General features: G+C 40.9%; 2 protein-coding genes and 1 long non-coding RNA gene across 5 annotated transcripts in view; 1 reads left to right on the forward strand and 2 right to left on the reverse strand.

Moving 5' to 3' along the window:
• Positions 1-8,551, reverse strand: part of wdr18 (WD repeat domain 18) — a 90,824-nt gene extending 82,273 nt beyond the window's left edge. For both annotated transcript variants that reach the window (XM_036977950.1, XM_036977949.1), the window contains exons 1-3: positions 8,293-8,551; positions 6,984-7,094; positions 4,471-4,604 (exon numbers count right to left, since the gene is read on the reverse strand). In XM_036977950.1, the coding sequence (XP_036833845.1) occupies positions 4,471-4,604; positions 6,984-7,094; positions 8,293-8,502 (455 nt within the window). In that variant the 5' untranslated portion in view covers positions 8,503-8,551. The remainder of the gene's footprint in view (positions 1-4,470; positions 4,605-6,983; positions 7,095-8,292) is intronic.
• A 4,102-nt stretch (positions 8,552-12,653) lies between these two features.
• LOC110524131 (PWWP domain-containing DNA repair factor 3B) lies at positions 12,654-20,956 on the reverse strand. 2 transcript variants are annotated; one of them, XM_021603487.2, is made up of 16 exons: positions 20,717-20,956; positions 20,287-20,366; positions 20,023-20,093; positions 19,851-19,945; positions 18,772-18,980; positions 18,139-18,220; positions 16,271-16,417; positions 16,078-16,148; positions 15,865-15,944; positions 15,494-15,554; positions 14,502-14,577; positions 14,282-14,332; positions 13,689-13,939; positions 13,392-13,592; positions 13,066-13,154; positions 12,654-12,966 (listed from the first exon to the last, which is right to left on the reverse strand). In XM_021603487.2, exons 2-16 carry the CDS (start codon positions 20,341-20,343, stop codon positions 12,894-12,896), a joined length of 1,614 nt encoding a protein of 537 aa, XP_021459162.2. In that variant the 5' UTR covers positions 20,344-20,366; positions 20,717-20,956; the 3' UTR covers positions 12,654-12,893. The 2 variants fall into 2 exon arrangements, with proteins under 2 accessions (XP_021459162.2, XP_021459163.2); XM_021603488.2 differs by having other exon boundaries at positions 19,851-19,921; positions 20,717-20,953.
• LOC110524134 overlaps positions 20,897-21,923 on the forward strand; it is a 31,856-nt gene continuing 30,829 nt past the window's right edge. The window contains exon 1 of the long non-coding RNA XR_002473545.2: positions 20,897-20,991. This is a non-coding gene — a long non-coding RNA (uncharacterized LOC110524134). The remainder of the gene's footprint in view (positions 20,992-21,923) is intronic.

Below are 21,923 nucleotides of genomic sequence, written 5' to 3' on the forward strand. Positions count from 1 at the left end.
GTCGGCTTTCTATTCCGCAACAAAGCTTCCTTCACTCACGCCGCCAAACTTACCCTAGTAAAACTGACTATCCTACCGATCCTCGACTTCGGCGATGTCATCTACAAAATAGATTCCAATACTCTACTCAGAAAACTGGATGCAGTTTATCACAGTGCCATCCGTTTTGTTACTAAAGCACCTTACATCACCCACCACTGCGACCTGTATGCTCTAGTCGGCTGGCCCTCGCTACATATTCATCGACAGACCCACTGGCTCCAGGTCATCTACAAGTCCATGCTAGGTAAAGTTCCCGCCTTATCTCAGTCACACCCACCCGTAGCACGCGCTCCAGCAGGTGTATCTCACTGATCATCCCTAAAGCCAACACCTCATTCGGCCGCCTTTCCTTCCAGTTCTCTGCTGCCTGTGACTGGAAAGAATTGCAAAAATCGCTGAAGTTGGAGACTTATCTCCCTCACCAACTTTAAACATCTACTATCTGAGCAGCTAACCGATCGCTGCAGCTGTACATAGTCCATCGGTAAATAGCCCACCCAATTTACCTACCTCATCCCCATACTGTTTTTATTTTATTTACTTTTCGGCTCTTTTGCACACCAGTATTTCTACCTGCACATGACCATCTGATAATTTATCACTCCAGTTGTTAATCTGAAAATGTTTAATTATTCGCCTACCACCTCATGCCTTTTGCACACAATGTATATAGACTCTTTTTCTACTGTGTTATTGACTTGTTTATTGTTTACTCTGTGTACTCTTACACTGTGTAACTCTGTGTTGTCTGTTCACACTGCTATGCTTTATCTTGGCCAAGTCGCAGTTGTAAATGAGAACTTGTTCTCAACTAGCCTACCTGGTTAAATAAAGGTGAAATAAAAATAAATAAATAAATAAATAAAATGGTTTGGGCTGTTTTGCTGCCTCAGGGCCTGGACCGCTTGCTATCAACGACGGACAAATTATTTCAAGTTTATCAATACATTTTGCAGGATTGAAGCTCAGGTGCAGGACAACGACAAATGGCTTCAGAGGAAAATACGCCTTCCTGATCTCAACCCGATTGAGATGCTGTGGCATGACCTCAAGAGAGGGGTTCACACCATCCCAAGAATATTGCTGAACTGAAACATTTTTGCAGGGAGGAATGGTCAAAGATTCCTCCTGACCGTTGTGCAGGTCTAATCCGCAACTACAGAAAACGTTAGAGGTTATTGCTGCCAAAGGAAGGTCAACCAGTTATTAAATCCAAGGGTTCGCATACTTTTTCCACCGTGCACTGTGAATGTTTACACGGTGTGTTCAATAAATATATCAAAACTTATAATTGTGTTATTAGTTTAAGTGTTTATTGTTGTGACTTAGATGAAGATCAGATCAAATTATGACCAATTACAGAAATCCGGGTTATTCCAAAAGGGTTCACAAACTTTCTTGCCACTGTAGATGTGCATCAGCTGCCAAACACTTCAAGACGGGTGGAGTCTTCCTGGGGAGATGTTTTTTGTTGTTGTTGAACAACTGTGAGAAGGTAACTTCTGGTGACTTTTTTAAAGGAAATTCTACTCCAAAATGCATGAATTTTATTATGTTCTCTTCCTTTAAAACTCATCTGAAAATCAAGGACAGTTGAATTTTATTTCTTGGTCTCATTGACATATTAGGCCAATTCTATATTAACCCCTAAAATGATTTAGCTAGCATATCTTAGTTAAGAAATATTACATACTACTGCACATCTATTATTAGGGTTGTCTACACTTAGAGGATTACAAAGCTAGCTAATTAGTTACCTTGGACAATCTGATGAGAATCTGAGTAAATTGTGTAACTTGTTATCTCAGATCATAAAAGCACTTCTCGGCAGAATTAAAAATACGTGTTTTATTCATCAGCTGCCAGAAATCCTCTCTTACCTCTGCCACTGTCATCAAGTAACCATGGTTCCCCCCAGCAGCGGGATGGTTTTTCAATAATCGATTTCTTTAAAGTTTTTTAAATAAATGTGAATATTTGAAACTACTTTAAGTAAATACCTGCAGTCAACTTGTACAATACGTTAGGAGATGAACATTTTACATTTAGCAGACACTCTTATCCAGAGCGACTTACAGTAAGTAGTGAGTGCATACATTTTCGTACTTTTCATTCATTGCGTTCTTCATTTCACCGGTCACATTAGGAATATTATGGTAGTCCCCAGCCACGTCATGTGGTGTTTGTTTACAGGCACACAACGATGAGAGACAGGAACCATGCGAGTCACTCACTGTTGCGCAGCATGCGCCAGGTGATCTAATTACCGTACGGAATTCACAACTAAATGTTTGCCAGCTAGATATCTTATAACTAACTACTAAGTTAACTGTCTAAAATGTGCTGAATAATCTACAGTTGTGCATCCGGTTTGCTAATTTAGTAGCTAGTTAGCTATCTGGCTAAGTGGTTAGCTTCTTCCAAAATCAAGTATTTGCTTGCGAACAGCAGAGAATCACCTCCTGGATCAAGAGCCTCACTGGCTGATATTTGTTTTGTGGGTGCAGCAAACTGTGGAGCATTTTTTTTAGTTACTTGTATACAGTGGGGCAAAAAAGTATTTAGTCAGCCACCAATTGTGCAAGTTCTCCCACTTAAAAAGATGAGGCCTGTAATTTATCATAGGTACACTTCAACTATGACAGACAAAATGAGAAAAAAAATCCAGAAAATCACATTGTAGGATTTTTTTATGAATTTATTTGCAAATTATGGTGGAAAATAAGTATTTGGTCACCTACAAACAAGCTAGATTTCTGGCTCTCACAGACCTGTAACTTCTTTAAGAGGCTCCTCTGTCCTCCACTCGTTACCTGTATTAATGGCACCTGTTTGAACTTGTTATCAGTATAAAAGACACCTGTCCACAACCTCAAACAGTCACACTCCAAACTCCACTATGGCCAAGACCAAAGAGCTGTCAAAGGAAACCAGAAACAAAATTGTAGACCTGCACCAGGCTGGGAAGACTGAATCTGCAATAGGTAAGCAGCTTGGTTTGAAGAAATCAACTGTGGGAGCAATTATTAGGAAATGGAAGACATACAAGACCACTGATAATCTCCCTCGATTTGGGGCTCCACGCAAGATCTCACCCCGTGGGGTCAAAATGATCACAAGAACGGCGAGCAAAAATCCCAGAACCACACGGGGGGACCTAGTGAATGACCTGCAGAGAGCTGGGACCAAAGTAACAAAGCCTACCATCAGTAACACACTACGCCGCCAGGGACTCAAATCCTGCAGTGCCAGACGTGTCCCCATGCTTAAACCAGTACATGTCCAGGCCCGTCTTAAGTTTGCTAGAGAGCATTTGGATGATCCAGAAGAAGATTGGGAGAATGTCATATGGTCAGATGAAACCAAAATATAACTTTTTGGTAAAAACTCAACTCGTCGTGTTTGGAGGACAAAGAATGCTGAGTTGCATCCAAAGAACACCATACCTACTGTGAAGCATGGGGGTGGAAACATCATGCTTTGGGGCTCTTTTTCTGCAAAGGGACCAGGACGACTGATCCGTGTAAAGGAAAGAATGAATGGGGCCATGTATCGTGAGATTTTGAGTGAAAACCTCCTTCCATCAGCAAGGGCATTGAAGATGAAACGTGGCTGGGTCTTTCAGCATGACAATGATCCCAAACACACCACCCGGGCAACGAAGGAGTGGCTTTGTAAGAAGCATTTCAAGGTCCTGGAGTGGCCTAGCCAGTCTCCAGATCTCAACCCCATAGAAAATCTTTGGAGGGAGTTGAAAGTCCGTGTTGCCCAGCAACAGCCCCAAAACATCACTGCTCTAGAGGAGATCTGCATGGAGGAATGGGCCAAAATACCAGCAACAGTGTGTGAAAACCTTGTGAAGACTTACAGAAAACATTTGACCTCTGTCATTGCCAACAAAGGGTATATAACAAAGTATTGAGAAACTTTTGTTATTGACCAAATACTTATTTTCCACCATAATTTGCAAATAAATTCATTAAAAAGCCTACAATGTGATTTTCTGGATTTTTTCCCCCTCATTTTGTCTGTCATAGTTGAAGTGTACCTATGATGAAAATTACAGGCCTCTCATCTTTTTAAGTGGGAGAACTTGCACAATTGGTGGCTGACTAAATACTTTTTTGCCCCACTGTAGTTTAGGTCAGAAATGACAAAATGTGTTAGCATTTAGTTAGCATTGTCTAAGAGATTTTACATGTACTTGTTAGCATTGCTAACCTTAGGATTAATCAGCGTATCAGTGGGGTTTCAAACAGCACCCCTTATGTTCAGAGCGGGTATTAATGAATATCCAGGTATGGCACAAGTTCAGTATGAAGGTATGACAATCTGGATACCGTCCAAGCCTACTCAACAGCGTTTGGAGAAAATGGTTTAAACAGTGTCGGCGTAATTAACACACTCCAGTGTAAGAGCTGTTTGTACCTGGCTAGACTCCAGACCAGTGCCAGGTTGTCTTTGCCTCCTGAGATGAAATGGCTGCTGTCGTCACTGAAGCGTAGGCAGGTCAGGTCTTGGTAATGGCGGCTCAAGATGGCCAGCAAATTCCCAGAGGAAACCTAGAATGACAATTTCATTAACATCAAATGCCACTTAGCCGAGAGAGAAGTTAGATGTTCATACAGTGATAAAATTATTTCACTGACCAATGGAGTATCGCCTTATGAGAGTCATGCTGTTACAATCAAATTATAGATAATGAGAAACCCCACTTTCATTTTGGAAAGCTGAAAAAAAACTAAGCTATAACTGTTTATTGATCCGTCAAACACAGATGTTGAGGAAATCAAACAGCAAATTAAGGATTTACAGTCACTAAATGTGATTAAAATTAAATTTCATGAGAGTAATCTTCTCACATCTCAATAAAAAAAACAGTCTATGGTGAGGACAAAGTAGTTTGAAACTGGTGAGGCAAAGGTGACCTTGCTGATACTAACAGCAGCTCCTTAGGGCAAACATTAGGCCTAGCTGAAGCTTCCTCACAACTTCAGTACAGGACCGATAATGTTATCCTCAAAGTAGTACAAAGGCATTGAGGAGAAGAGTATACATGTGAGCCATAGCGTAGTCATTCCATACACATTACACAACTTAAAGTCAAATGTGAATTTGAATAACTATGACATCCCTTTTGCTGATGTTTTATATGTGACTCATTTCAGGAAACTAGGTATATGTTACGACATTACTTCACAGGAGGCATTTGAAAGTCAAAAATGTTTTTATAAAAATGTATTTTTGGGGCAGAAATGCCTTCTGGAACATGTGAACTTTCATGTGCCTTAATAACAAACTTGTATTCCATCCATAAATACAAGTAAAATTGTTAAATTACGAGCCTAGTTGGTTTAGCCACGGAAAAAGAGGGAACCTTCCCGCTAGCCATTATTGGCTGAAATAATGGATGGGCTGGACATGCGGGGAGATAAGTTTGGATTGGTCTGCCATGTAGCATGCTTCTGTGTGTGTTGATAGTCCTTTCTACCCCGCCGTTTTTGAAATATATAACAACCATCGAGAACTACAAAAGTTTGGCAAATTTTCTCAACATTGATACCCTGAATTTAGCAGGCGCCATTGACAGATCAGTTAGAAAAAGTGATTTTCTACTTTCTGCACACACCACGGTCAGTGTGAACCAGAGTGACTTGACAAAACACTGGCCAAACAAGATGTAGCTACACTCAAAACGGAATTAAACAGTTCAGTCTGCCGTGAAGCTTTCATCCATTTATACGGGTAAGAGTCTAGCTACATTTTCAGATATATACGTTTTTTCAGAAAGTCGTTTTCATTGCAGGTTAAAGCGGACTGTTCGCTAGCTAGCGAACAGTAGCTTGCTGGCTCGCGAGCTAACGTTACGTGTATGATCTGTGTAGTGATATTATTCAAATCAGAACCCATTTGCATTCTTAGTTATAGCCTAATGTTAGCTAGCAAACATTGAACCTGGTTGGTTGGCTTTAGCTACCTGCAGATTCACTCTACAGCTATGATGTTTGTATTGGTTGGTAGTAGTAGGAGTTGGGATTATGCTGGTTCATTGTTTAGCTAGCTAGCTACTAGTACATGTCTAAACAAAAGAAAAAAGACTGCATGTCTAAAAACACTTCACCAGATGATTACATGACCCATCAAGTTAGCCAATTGTGTCTTGGGATGATTATGGACATCTATAGTATTTCATGAACATGTGTACATGTCTAGACAATAGTGACCCATCCATTAACGAAATGTGGCTGGGGGGGGGTTATAGCATTTCCTTCACATGATCCATCAATTTAGACAAGCGTGTCGGGTAAGCGCCATCTAATAATTATAAAATATTTGTATCTGGACACTATCCGTTTTTGATATTGCTACTATGCAAGTTACCATTTCACTGTACTGTGTACACCTTCTGTATCCTGTGAATGTGACAACTCAACTGTTTTATTTTATATAGTGTGTGTTTACCAGAGACGGTAACGTGAAGAATATGACCTGCACCAAAGTCAGATTAGGATATAGGCCAAGGACTAGACCAAGTGTATTTTTACTTGGTGTTTTTCCTTATTGTAGGCTACTACTGTCACCACTTTTAATCTTGAAATCTTTGGCTGTTTAGTAATCACTCTGTTTAGCAAATTACCTCATGTGAATCCTTAAAGAGATGGGCGGGGCTGAGGCTTAAGAGGGTGTGAATGATGCTGAATGGGTGTAGACAACAAAGAGCTCTCCAGTAGGTGTACCAAAATATTCATGAGCCATTTTCTCAAAAGTGGAGTTACAAGTTTATCAACTTTAAAGCAGAATTACTTCAATTGTTATTCAACTGCAGTGTATGATATACCACTTTCTAGCTTAGTCTCTACTTTTATCCAATGTAAAAAACACCATTTCAAATGTTGCTACATAAGACCGGATCGAGGCGGCCGGTCACATATCTGTCTCACCTCCCATAAGTAGATGGCATCAGCAATGCCTGCCACCAAGTACAGGCCATTGGGGGATGCAGTCAAGCATGTCACAATCCCAGGGCACACAATTTTCTGCTGCAGCTGATCCTGAAATAAAAAAAGATGTACATGTTTGATGCGTGTCAGCCTATATCGGAAAGGGATATGTAGTTCCATTACCTTTGTAGCCAATGCCGGTATTTGCATCTAATTCTATAGATATTCATTAATTCAGGCAACCTTTGAGACTATTGCCACAAAAACATGTTTGCTTCATTCTACAGATAAAACGAATGTCAGCATTTTAATATGACCCCCACATCTTGTTCACCCACTGGAACAATATAGTTCACATAAAAAGTAATGTACACATAATTCCACACCATGAATGTACAGGTGTCTGACAAAATAAAGGAAACAACTTAAATTAGGACTTATATTCACCACAACAGTTTCAAATGCTGTCTCAGGTGCTACTACAGAATCTCCCATAAGTGTTCAGTTGGGTTGAGACCTGGTGATTGACACACATACAGCCTTTAAACCCCCTATGCTTCTTTGAGACCCCTCTTTCAAAGTCACATATCTTATTCCAGCCATGGTAGACAAAATAATGGGCAGCTATGCATGTTTTATACATGACCCTAAGAATGATGAGATGTTAATTACTTAATTAACCCAGGAGCAAGACCTGTGTTGAAGCACCAGTTTTCAATATACTTTGTAGCCCTCATTTACTCAAGTGTTTCCTTTATTTTGACAGTCAACTGTATTGTCATTATAGTACTATGGTGTGTACCATCACTGCCCCCAATATTCTTCAAGCCCGGAGACCCCCATGGTGTGCAGAATAATGTTCCAGTCCAGTCCTAATGCACCTGATAAACTGTTGATTAGATGAATGAGGTGTGTTAGTGCTGGACTAGAACAAAGCCAAAGGCCTGTATACCTTGTGATTCAGGACTAGAATTTACCACCACAACTGGTCATCTCTATCACTGATTAAGTGACACTCCATGTGTCCTTCGTTTAAAAAAATCGTGCATTCATCCCATGTGTAACAGTTAGGACCATCTTCTATCCGTATCTAGCCAACGACAGAAAACACGTTTCACAATGAATAACCTTAGCCACCTTGCTAAACTAACCGGACAGTCATTCGAACAAACAAGCTAGCCATATGTAACGTTAGCTAGCTATGTCCAGAGACCTTTCAGAGCATTATCTCCAGAGCTGTGAACAGCGCTCGCGCCCCTAGCAAGCTAGCCAACGTTACCTAGCAAGCTAACCAACGTTACATAGCTACCTTTCTCTGGATTTCCCACACGTTGATGAAGTTTTTCCCGAGTTGGGCTCCGAGGATGTACTCTCCATTCAAAACTGTGAGTGACCTCGAAGAAGTATTGCCACCTCGATAGGCCAAGAGATTTGTGCCCGAATGGAGTTCCAAAACGGCACAGTTCCATAGCTGTCCAGCCGAATCGGCACTCAGAACTATTTCCATAGGCGCGGACATCTTGGAACAGCACGCGTGTTGTTTTGGAAGTAAAGGAACTCAACGCATGCGCATATACGTCATTTCCTGATTGACGGTATGGACTCTGGGTTATGTAGGTTTATATCTTTTACCTTTAACTAGGCATGTTATTTATTTATTTATTTATTAATAACAAATCAATACATGAAGCACATGAGGGAACACAAGCATACATAGATTACAAACAATAGACAATCGAGCTAGGGGGTACAATATCACATTACAATTACACAAGGACCTTAAGGGACATGCATTTACTTACAATTCTAACAGCTTTTTTGTTAGTAGAGCATTTAACCGTCTTAAAATACAGTTCAATTTATTTTTGTAGGGTACGAAAATGTGGTTTTCTGTTTGTAAATTTACATTTGTGTATATGAAATTTGGCCAAAAGAATAATGAAATTACATAAAAATGATTCTGCTTATTTCTATTGTATGTAAAGAATCCAAACAGTACATCTCTCCACAGTAGTGTAAAATCTTCATAAATGTGTTCAATTATAAACCTACTGATGTCTTGCCACAGTTTTCTTACATGCATACAATGCCAAAAAAGATGCACAACTGTTTCTGGGTGGTCATTACAAAAGGAGCAATTTGAGTTGATGTTTTCCTTAAACTTCTTCAAATAGTGGTTGGCAGGATAATATTTATGAATAATTTTAAAGGAAACTTCCTTAATTTTGTTAACAAGTAGGTATGTGTGTGGCAACATCCAAACTTTTTTCCAACAGATATTATCAATAAATCCATTCCAATAAGGCATGACATAAGGTATACAACATACAACATCCTGCTGAAACAAGAATCGTATCGCTCTGTTGTTGAATGGACCAAAAGATAAACAAATCTTTCCTACTGGTGAGTCAACAGGGTCAACAGAAGGTAGGCTCTGAGGGTCAGGTCTTGACATGTTCCCGAATAACATAGCAACACCTGAGGGAATGGCATCTAAAACAATTGCAAAATCTTTAGGTGTTACAGGGACCTTGTAAAGTGATAAGAATTCTTTATAACTGAGTAAAAGACCCTCTGCATTTACCAGTTGGCTCACCAATAGGATATTATTTCGGAACCAATATTCTAAAAACAGAGAGGTATTTTTATACAATATATCCCGATTATTCCATATATAATATCTGTGTGGAGAAAAATTGTGTTTATAAATTAAGGACCATGACAAGAAAACCTGCCGATGAAAAGCAGAAAGTTTCACTGGACTAGGCATGTTAGTTAAGAACAAATTGTTATTTACAATGACAGTCTACACCGGCCAAACCCTAACGAATTTGTAACCAAACACCGGCCAAAACCTAACTCGCACCAATTGTGCGCCGCTATTTGGGACTCCCAATCACGGTCGTCTTGGCAACAGAGAATATATGCAGCAAACGTAATTTTATTGCTTTCATCCTGAGATCCGCTTTGTGCTTTGGCGATACAAACATACCTCAATCAGAATAATAGCAACAAGTTTAAGAAAATAATTGTAAAGGAAAATACATTGAAAAGAAACAAACCACCACCGTTATAGCTATTTCAATTTGTACATGTATCGCTGCCCATCACACAAGATGATCAATCATGCCAAATAACTAGACCGCGTGACAAATTACCTCATTTCACTTCAACTGGTTGGAATTTTGCTTTTTCAAGAGCTCTACACTTGCATCTGTATCACCAATTATGGCAGGAAGTTGAGTAACATACCGAGTATGCAATTGTGGATTCCATTCAACTGTAGCTCCAGAAAATCATTGTTGGGGGGGGGGGGGGGGGGGGGGGGGGGGGAGCCATGGAAAATAAACAAACCACCACCGTTACAGCTACACCAATGTACACTGCACAAACATATAAATGCAACATGTAAAGTGTTGGTCCCATGTTTCATGAGCTGAAATAAGAGAATTTAATGTTAATTTCTCTACCATTAACTGCCTCACAACCTCAGAACACGTGTATGGCGTCATGTAGGTGAGTGGTTTGCGATGCCAACGTTGTGAATAGAGTGTTCTATGGTAGTGGTGGGGTTATGGTATGGGCAGGCATAAGCTATGGACAACGAACATAATTGCATTTCCTCAATGGCAATTTGAATGCACAGATACACTGTGACAAGATCCTGAGGCCCATTGTCATGCCATTCATCTGCCGCCATCACCTCATGTTTCAGCATAATAATGCACAGGCCTCATGTCGCAAGGATCTGTACACAATTCCTGGAAAATGTCCCAGTTCTTCCATGGCCTGCATACTCACCAGAAATTGAGTCTGTTTGGGATGCGCTGGATCGTGTAAGCGTGTTCCAGTTTCCGACAATATCCAGCAACTTCACACAGCCATTGAAAAAGAGTTCCACAGACCACAATCAACAGCCTGATCAACTTTATGTGAAGATGTGTCACGCTGCTTGAGGCAAATGGTGGTCACACTAGATACTGATCCATGCCCCTACCGTTTTTATAAAGGTATCTGTGGCCAACAGATACAGTGCCTTGCGAAAGTATTTGGCCCCCTTGAACTTTGCGACCTTTTGCCACATTTCAGGCTTCAAACATAAAGATATAAAACTGTATTTTTTTGTGAAGAATCAACAACAAGTGGGACACAATCATGAAGTGGAACGACATTTATTGGATATTTCAAACTTTTTTAACAAATCAAAAACTGAAAAATTGGGCGTGCAAAATTATTCAGCCCCCTTAAGTTAATACTTTGTAGCGCCACCTTTTGCTGTGATTACAGCTGAAAGTCGCTTTGGGTATGTCTCTATCAGTTTTGCACATCGAGAGACTGACATTTTTTCCCATTCCTCCTTGCAAAACAGCTCGAGCTCAGTGAGGTTGGATGGAGAGCATTTGTGAACAGCAGTTTTCAGTTCTTCCCACAGATTCTCGATTGGATTCAGGTCTGGACTTTGACTTGGCCATTCTAACACCTGGATATGTTTATTTTTGAACCATTCCATTGTAGATTTTGCTTTATGTTTTGGATCATTGTCTTGTTGGAAGACAAATCTCCGTCCCAGTCTCAGGTCTTTTGCAGACTCCATCAGGTTTTCTTCCAGAATGGTCCTGTATTTGGCTCCATGCATCTTCCCATCAATTTTAACCATCTTCCCTGTCCCTGCTGAAGAAAAGCAGGCCCAAACCATGATGCTGCCACCACCATGTTTGACAGTGGGGATGGTGTGTTCAGCTGTGTTGCTTTTACGCCAAACATAACGTTTTGCATTGTTGCCAAAAAGTTCCATTTTGGTTTCATCTGACCAGAGCACCTTCTTCCACATGTTTGGTGCGTCTCCCAGGTGGCTTGTGGCAAACTTTAAACAACACTTTTTATGGATATCTTTAAGAAATGGCTTTCTTCTTGCCACTCTTCCATAAAGGCCAGATTTGTGCAATATACGACTGATTGTTGTCCTATGGACAGAGTCTCCCACCTCAGCTGTAGATCTCTGCAGTTCATCCAGAGTGATCATGGGCCTCTTGGCTGCATCTCTGATCAGTCTTCTCCTTGTATGAGCTGAAAGTTTAGAGGGACGGCCAGGTCTTGGTAGATTTGCAGTGGTCTGATACTCCTTCCATTTCAATATTATCGCTTGCACAGTGCTCCTTGGGATGTTTAAAGCTTGGGAAATATTTTTGTATCCAAATCCGGCTTTAAACTTCTTCACAACAGTATCTCGGACCTGCCTGGTGTGTTCCTTGTTCTTCATGATGCTCTCTACGCTTTTAACAGACCTCTGAGACTATCACAGTGCAGGTGCATTTATACGGAGACTTGATTACACACAGGTGGATTGTATTTATCATCATTAGTCATTTAGGTCAACATTGGATCATTCAGAGATCCTCACTGAACTTCTGGAGAGAGTTTGCTGCACTGAAAGTAAAGGGGCTGAATAATTTTGCACGCCCAATTTTTCAGTTTTTGATTTGTTAAAAAAGTTTGAAATATCCAATAAATGTCGTTCCACTTCATGATTGTGTCCCACTTGTTGTTGATTCTTCACAAAAAAATAGTTTTATATCTTTATGTTTGTAGCCTGAAATGTGGCAAAAGGTCGCAAAGTTCAAGGGGGCCGAATACTTTTGCAAGGCACTGTACATATCTATATTCCCATTCATGTGAAATCGATAGATTAGGGCCTAATGAATGTATCTCAATTGACTGATTTCCTTATAGGAACTGTAACTCAGTAAAATCTTTGAAATTGTTGCATATTGCGTTTATATTTTTGTTCAGTATACAAATGATTGTATTGAAAAATAAAGAGTATGTAACCTATAAACACATAACCTATGAACAATATAAACACTAGTGGCATTAGCCAATGCAAACCCGAAACAGAACACACAACCCTTCTTATTCTTTATCTTTTCTGCAGTGCTTTTTCTTCATCTGCTGCACAATCATAAGGTCAAACTCCTCTCGCTCTCTGAAATGATTAAAGGGAAATACTATCAGCAAAATAAAAACAAGCTACAGTCCATGAAATCACAAAAAATAACAGACAAATACAGTGTCAACCTCTCACCTATTACTGATGCCAGGCCCTTGTGAGTATTTCTCTTCAGCCTTAACCAGGGATATGTCATCGACCTCCGAGATTCCATGAATGACAGCCTGAAAATATCAAACTTGTGAGATGGAATAAAAGAAAGGACAGTTGGAGAGCATAGGATACAAAAACACATTTGAATTACATATAGTTCTGTATTTGCATACTACTGCAAGAACACTAGCCTGGTCGCATTTGAATGCGCTTCACTGTAATAGCTAACTCTCACAATTGTTGTCATGCCATTTGCGCATGTACAATTCAAGGACCAATCTGCAACAACACTCAAGACATTGAGTCACCTCTGGTAAGAGCACTTCGAGGATGAAGCGGATCTGATCTAACTCTGGCAGACTTGGCAAGGCTTCCTCCATGATGCTCCTGAGATAAGTGAAAACCTGCTCCACCTGCTGGTCCGTCTCAAAGTAGGGGTCCACTGCTTGACCACTGGCCTTGCGGAAGGCTTTCAGCCACTTGGACACCCCCTGACCGCTGATAATAGCCTATGATATGGAGAAAAGAGAAGAAAAGATGCCTAACCATTGCCCAGGGATAAGCTGTTTTACTCTCTTCTTCCCTCAGCTTACTAACTCTCTGACCCGCAAGTGCCTTTCCACGCCTCTTTTATCGACGATGAACTGCAGTAGTTTGTCGTTGGCCCGGTCCCGTGCAGCCTTGGCGCGGTCAGGTAGCAGTCTCTTGGAGACCTGTGGCTCCTGGTCACTGGCCTCGGTGGTCGCATGGTCTTCCGGAGTCCCCTGGTAACTTCTCTGGTCCTCCACGTCTTGACTTGGCGAGGCCAGATAACTGTCAGATGGGCCGAGAAGGTACAGCTTTCTCATAGGGATGCCTGGCGGGCAGGAGCACAAATAGGAGTAATACAATGGAATTGGCAATAATTATTATACACTGACAATCTAACAATGTTAAACAAAAGTGTTAAACTTTCATAATGGTTCATAGAGAAGAATGCCCCATTGTTATCAACCAGAGTATGGAGGTTCCTGTCAAGAAATGTTGCTCCATATTCTCATTCTACTATCGCCTCCTTGGCACATGGTTTGTTTTGATAGTTGTTCCTGCCAGTCTGTGGAAGCACCTGACTTGCTTGCTTGTACCTAGGAATTCGCATTAAATAGCAATGAAATAGGTACAAAAAATGACTTTGAACACAGGCCATTTCAAAACTTACTGATGTCATCAGCAACATACTCAACGAGGGAACCGGAAAATGAACCACAACCTGGGGGAACAAATGCATAAACATTTGATTCACTGGTCATTCAATTATATGCAGGCTTAGAACCTCAATTGATTGAAACACTAGCTACAGAACAGTGTGTACTGCATATCCAACTGAAGACATTGGACAGAGTCAAATCCTAACCTCCTATGTTTGAAGGTTCTCTTACCAAGGCGAATTCTATAGTCCCCAATAAGCTTCAGGCAATAGTGGATGGCAGTACCATATATCTCCTTGGCTTTGTCCTGTGAGAGATACCCACATTTCACCTCACATTCTCCATACATACATCAACTGAAGTAACATATAGACAATAAGTAAATACAAAGCAATTTCAATAGCTAGGTTTCCATCCAATTAGTGATTGATTTTCATGTAAATAATCTAAAATCTGCAGAAAACCAATATGGGCATTTTCCCACCAGAGATGTGTTTCCCTCAAATGGACTTGTTGCGGATAAAAGGCAGTGAGTGACATAGCGCAGTGACATAGCGCACATAAAATTAACTTTGGGTTTTCATCACATTTTCAACTCTACTGATGGTTTTGTCACAATTTTTTGTGTGTTATATAGCAAATCTACCCACTCTGGTCTTGGCACATGCGCCCTAGCCAACAGCTCGCAGATACAGTGCAGGTATAGCCTACATCACAGGATTATTTTGGACAATACAGCGATATTATTTGTATTTGTCAAACGGCAGACAAGCATCGATTATCATGTCATCAGAATAAGATACTAAACATTTATTGGAAAGGAGCATCAAGCTCATCAAGGTGCACTGTCACCGCCCTGTGAATTATTTCATCTGTAGCCTATTAAACTGCATGCTTTCCCGAGTCATAGTGGGAGGACGACCCGTCATCGCGTGACTCCACGTTTACTTCGATATGATGGTTATTATCTCAATATTTCTCGCATAATACAATTTACAGGCATGAAAAGATCACCTTGTCTAGCATGTTTGATTTTGTCGACATTTGGAAAGTTGGATGCTTCTATCTGGACTGTCGTGCCATTTTTACCTAACATGTACTTCACTTGCATAAAAAGGTTGAATGGAAAACAGGATCTACATGTCAATATTTGGAAGTCAACCATGGCACATTAATGACATAATATTTATCATATACTTTAAGTGCAAGTAAAGCAATCTCACCACCAACTCATTTGACTCCTCACAGTCAAAGGGCTTGATATTCTTTAAGGAGACCTTGACGCTAAAGAAGGGCAAAATAAAATGTTTTATTCATCCTTCAAAGTCGTGTCACTAAATAAATATGTGACTAACCTTGGAGCCACAGTAGGGCAGAACTATGCGAAAGATCATGTTTCCTTCCTACCTTCTTTCGTAAAGACCAAATTCCGTCAGGTTACAGCCATAAACATACATATTCGTCTTGTTTACATAGAGATCATTTGTTACAGCTAATAACAGCACATGAAAACAGCTTCCCAACATAAATGAGGTTTGAAAACATCTACACTTTCATATCTACAATCATTATCAGTTTTACTGAAGATGCTCACCTCTTCCTCTTCTGTGTGAAAAGAAATGTGTCGATGAACACGACGCTGGCTTTCTTCTCTTTGCGGGAAACATACATGATCTGACGATGACATGAGAAGAAAACATGTCATACATGCAAGTGTAAGTCCAGTCCCATTCCAAATCACTAATGATAGAAGAAAGCATACTAAGAATGAGTAGGAGTGAAAATCAATTGGACTAATAAAAATTACCATAGCAGGCCAGAAGGGGCAACGTCGATATTTACACCAGACACAAGCTCCCTTTGTGATGGATAGGGTTTCTGGGGGCAGGGCACAAAAAGAAAATCATCCAATCTTTCATAACAAAGTAAACCAATGAAACAATATCATATAGACTTCATGTGAGACATGCAGTTTAGAGAGCAGTGTAAAACTAGCTTACTCTTTGGTGAAGTGAAACTGGGTAGGTCATCATCCTCCTCATCCTCCAGACTACTGTCCTCCTGTTCGTCGAAGGACACTTGGAGCGGTTGCAGTGGGGATGAAGAAGGTGGAGTAAGGCTCAAATCACTTGACACATCGGCCACACCTAGCAGTGACACAAATTTCACATGTACCAACTTTTTACAATCTACAATCTTCAAATGGAAATTTCAAGTTTTCCTGCTTACATTGAATGGCATACAGTGCATTCGGAAATTATTCAGACCCCTTGACTTTTTCCACGTTTTGTTTTACGTTACAGCCTTATTCTAAAATGGATCAAATACATTTTTCCCTCATTAATTTACACACAATACCCCATAACGACAAAGTGAAAACAGGTTTTTCGAAAAGTGTAGCAAATGTATTTAAAAAAAAAAAAAACGTATTTACATAGGTATTCAGAACCTTTGCTATGAGACTCGAAATTGAGCTCAGGTGCATCCTGTTTCCATTGATCATCCTTGAGATGTTTCTACAACGTGATTGGAGTCCCCCTGTGGTAAATTCTATTGATTGAACAGGATTTGGCACACACCTGTATATATATAAGGTCCCACAGTTGACAGTGCATGTCAGAGCAAAAACCAAGCCATGAGGTCGAAGGAATTGTCCGTAGAGCTCTGAGACTGGATTGTGTCGAGGCACAGATCTGCGAAAGTGTATCAAAAAAATAATTGCAGCATTGAAGGTCCCCAAGAACGCAGTGGCCTCATCATTCTTAAATGGAAGAAGTTTGGAATCACAGTTTGTTAAAGGGCACCTAAAGGACTCTCAGACTATGAGAAAGAAGATTATCTGGTCTGATGAAACCAAGATTGAACTCTTTGGCCTGATTGCCAAGCATCATGTCTGGAGGAAAACTGGCACCATCCCTAAGGTGAAGCATGGTGGTGGAAGCATCATGCTGTGGGGATGTATTTTCAGTGGCAGTGACTGACTGGGAGACTAGTCAGGCTCGAATGAAAGATGAATGGAGCAAAGTACAGAGATCCTTGATGAAAACCTGCTCCAGAGCGCTCAGGACTTGAGACTGGGCAAAGGTTCACCTGCCAACAAGACAACGACCCTAAGCACACAGCCAAGACAATGCAGGAGTGGCTTCGGGACAAGTCTCAATGTCCTTGAGTGGCCCAGCCAGAGCCCAGACTTGAACCTGATCAAACATCTCTGGAGAGACTTTAAAATAGCCTCAAACCAATGCTCCTCATCCAACCCGACAGAGCTTGAGAGGATCTGCAGCGAATAATGAAAGTCCCCAAATACAGGTGTGGTAAGCTTCTGGCGTCATACAAAGTACTGAGTAAAGGGTCTGAATAATTATGTAAATGTGATCTATTTTTTATATTTGTTTAATTTGTAAAAATGTCTAAACCTGTTTTTGCTTTGGCATTATGGGGTATTGTGTGTAGCTTGATGAGGGGGGAAAACGAATTTAAACATTTTAGAATAAGGCTGTAACAAAATGTGGAACAAATTTTATTTGTCCCATGCGCCGAATACAACAGGCATTGACCTTAACGTGAAATGCTTACTTACAAGCCCTTAACCAACAATGCACTTCAAGAAAAAGAGTTAAGAAAATATTTACTAAATGAACAATAAAATAACTAACGAGGCTATATACAGGGGGTACCGGTACAGAGTAAGAGACGGTAGCACCAACATTATGAACAAAATAAGTTACAAACAATGTGAAAAAACACAAAATACCACAGGTGGTTAGGAACCCATAAAACGGCAGTTATCCCCTCCGGCGCGCTAAAAGTCAAGGGGTCTGAATACTTTCCGAATGCACTGTATGCAATTAGAACCTATTTGGCTTACTGTGAACAGTGACATTCTCTTGAGCTGCACCCGGACTTGTTTTTTGAGAGGCACAATCGTTGTTTTCCTCAGACTGAGGCTCCTGTGGGGACATAAACAACATCATGGCATGGTTGTTATGATGGCCTTATTAACTCAACTGGCGTCATAAGTAGTGGAGAGCCATATTAAGGCATTGAAACAGTTGCAGTGGTGACTGACTAGTTCTCGTGAATTTAAAATTGTCTGTGTGACATTTGTGTCTAGTGTCAAGTTTGCAGCACAGAAGTACCTGTGTCTCAGCGTGCCTATACATAAGTCTGAACTTGGCTGCCCTTTGCTTAGGTGTCTCATAGGCATCCCATAACTTGTGACTGGAATGGCCTGAAGTGTTCTCTGGTGATGTATTGAGAATTGGACTCTGTCTGGCCTGCTTTGGTGGACTGGTATCCTCATTCTCACTCACATTCCTAGAATTCCACAAGCTGGAGCACTGGGCTTGCTAGGTCCGCCATCTCTGACTATTGCAACACTTCCTTCTAATCTTAAGGGCTTGTGAAGACCTCGTTTGAGCGCTCTTCAGTATCTACTACTACTACTACTGTCTCTAAGTTTTGTGCTTTCCTGGTCTGCTTCTGTATCACTTTTGCTCACATTTGCTCGGATGACGCCTCTTGCTCTCGTTTCTTGCTCTTCAGGCGCCGATGGCAACTGTTGGTCTCTTCCCTTTTCGGATGTTCTGGGGTCTCCTAACACCAGAGTGCTGCTCGTCTCTCCTGAGGGGAACATATCCAATGCCAAGCGCAGTGCTCTCCGGTATTTCAATTCTCTTATTGGGTCCCTCCTTTTGGAAGCATGATCACCTGCGCGAGGATGAAAGATACTATTGTTGTTCAGTCTTCACGAGTTTGGGATAAGAGTGATGTGGGAGATTTAAGTGACATTGTATGCAAGCACACATGATCATATTGTAACCAACGATCATATAATAGCAAACAAGGCATTGTAGTTGACATGTATAATCTCATATGTTAGCATCTTTACTCTTATCTGATACCATGATGTCCAAAATATCTGCCCTTTACACTAGATTATCAATCATGCCAAATAACTAGTCTGCGTGACAAATTAAATAATTTCATTATAACTGGTCAGGTCTTCATTGTTTTCCAAAATCAAGAGCTCTGCTTTTGCATCAGTATCACCAAGTATGGCAGTAAGTTGAGTAACATATCGAGTATGCAAATGTGGATTCGACTCAACTGTACAACACTTTGTCCTACAAGTACTCACTAACTCAAGGGCCTACTTACGGGAAGTCACTCCCTAATCTGAAATGGTATCGGAATTAAATTATGTAAATGTCTTGACAACTGCTGAAAGTGAGCCAGGTTTATAATTACAAAATGTTTATGATCTCAACGGGACAAATTGAAATGGAACCGAATGTTGACTAGAGAAACACCAACACACAAAGGCCTAGGAAGCTACAAGGAAATAATCCCTGCTTCAGATGGCTCATAGGTGATATGGGAGATGAAGTTGGACAGTATAAAGGTGTAAAACTCTGCATATCTCAAAAGGAAATGAGGCTCATTGTACACGAACAGAGCCACTTCCATTGTCTCTAGTCATGTGACATAAGATAACTTGTGGTTAGGAGGAAGAACTGACTGGCACTGGTTAATAAATGAAGGTACTGTATGTTGACAGAGAAGTGTTGTGGGACTTACTCAGATGTCCAGAGATGCTCTCGATGCATTCTTGGGTCAGGGCTTGCGTTTCCTTCTGCTGCACCCACACTCTGCAAAACAAAATACACACTCCTCTAATGGTTATCGATGAATGTATCCATCTCAGAGCGAGAGAAGTGTACTGAGTTTGTCAATAACAAGAGGTGCCTACCTGTGACCTTCTCCCAACATTTCCACTTCCATATCCTTCTTCCTCTTGGAATTGCACACTCTTCTCAAAACCTTGTACAAGTGAAACAATAGCTGTATGTGAAACGGATGCTAAATACTGCACCCCTTCCCTCCAAAATACTGTACTAGAGAGAGCTTTTGAGAACACGTGTACAGATTCCATCTGATACTGACAGGGATGTGTGGTCATTTGTGTATGTGCACGTATCCAAATGATGTTAGCCTGGTAATGTCTTTGCCTTACCTTAGCTGGCCAGTGGTGGCCTTTCCACTTGCATAGGAGATATTCAGATGCTTCCATGTAACTAGCTAGCTAGCCAGAATCTGCAGGGCGACAATCTCAATGTAGTGAGCATAGAATTAAGAATTCATATTATCATTCTTATTAGTATGGCTATCGTCTAGCTATGACGTTTCAAAAATATTACTGGCAGACATGGCTGATATTTGATAGCTCGAACCAAAAAAACAAAAGTCCTGCTACTATTTCCTAAATGTTCCTTAAGTAACTGTAGTTGATGGGTTTACTGTTCCTTCGTATCAAAACAAATCCTAACCACTTTCGCATTTGCAGTGGGCCAGCCAACTACTGTTGTCGTCATTATGAGCAACAAAAAACAATGAATATCCCCTGACATACCACGCAAAACGATTTTGCAGTATATGTTACTCACTCAGTTGATTGAGGTGTGACAAGAATGAGTTTATCCAGTGACCAGATCAGCTAGGCTACAATTTTGTAGAAATTAGAAGAGTACTGTAGCTAGTTGCTACAGTACTAACGTTAGCTAGCTACTGTCAGGGATAGTCTCGAATGAAACTTTACCACATGCATAACATAAAGTTCCCCCCATATTCAACTCTCGTCTCCTGGCCAGCCGCGTCATACGCTGCGTCAGACGCTGCGCACACGCAAGCAGACTTGCTTTGGGGAAGAAGCAGGCTACCGGTAGGTACAGTGTGTTAATCAAAACATAATACGATAAGAATTACATGGCGTATCCAGAATTTACTTTTCGTAGCAGGTTCGGAGAATTTACACGTGCACCTTTTAGCAGACACTCTTATCCAGAGTGATTTACTGGAGCAATTAGGGCGAAGTGCCTTGCTCGTGGGAACATTTTTCACCTTAGTCCATTCAGGCGACCTTTCGGATACTGGCCCAACGCTCTAAACCGCCAGGCTTAGTGTCACCCTACACAGCAGGTTAGCATAAATAGCATAGCAGGTTATGACAATTAGGTCACTGTTAGGAAAGGGTTTAGGGTTAGTTAAAATGCAAAAAATCACCCAGAAACAACGAAACATTTTTTACATTTCGGCTATTTATGCATCACTTCCGTCCGTAGCTGTAGTCAATCTAGTCACAACCTAGTTTTACTATTGCCACTACAACCACCGACTGTGAGGCTAATATAATATTTCCAGGCTGCATGTTTAGCGAGAGGGGTGTTATTTTAACAAAGTGTGCGCTGTAAGGGCAAGCCTGCATTAGCATACATTTGTCGATGCATCTGTCCAGACAGTACAGTAGGCCTCTGGCTGCTACCAGACCCCCTTGTGTGAGGGCCTGTAGGGGGCACTCCTTGCTCTGATACAGAACATTCCAAAGCCCTAGACCAGTAATTTATATGGTCGCAGGCCAGGGCATTTATAGTGGGGACAGTGTCCTGCAAAGGGTGCCATCACCCTTTGGTTCACCCCGTGATAACATATGAACACGTCATAAGCAATGGCAAATTGCAGGAAATTTGCTTTAAAACAGCAGGAAACGTGTGTTTAGCTGATTCATAACAGTAGTCAATCGAAGGTGTAAATTAATTTGCCTGACAACTCAAACTGAATTCTTCCGCTGCTCTATGTTCAATGACAAATTTTCTA

Source organism: Oncorhynchus mykiss, chromosome 5 (assembly GCF_013265735.2).
Source record: "Oncorhynchus mykiss isolate Arlee chromosome 5, USDA_OmykA_1.1, whole genome shotgun sequence".
In the NCBI taxonomy this organism is placed as follows: Eukaryota; Metazoa; Chordata; class Actinopteri; order Salmoniformes; family Salmonidae; genus Oncorhynchus; species Oncorhynchus mykiss.

Coding starts and splice junctions, on each gene's coding strand:
- LOC110524131 (XM_021603487.2), bottom strand. CDS start 20,343: ATGGAAGCATCTGAATATCTCCTATGCAAGTGGAAAGGCCACCACTGG. Junction 13,593..13,688: donor GCGTGGAAAGGCACTTGCGG/GTCAGAGAGTTA, acceptor TCCATATCATAG/GCTATTATCAGCGGTCAGGG. Junction 13,155..13,391: donor TCGAAGTGCTCTTACCAGAG/GTGACTCAATGT, acceptor TGATATTTTCAG/GCTGTCATTCATGGAATCTC.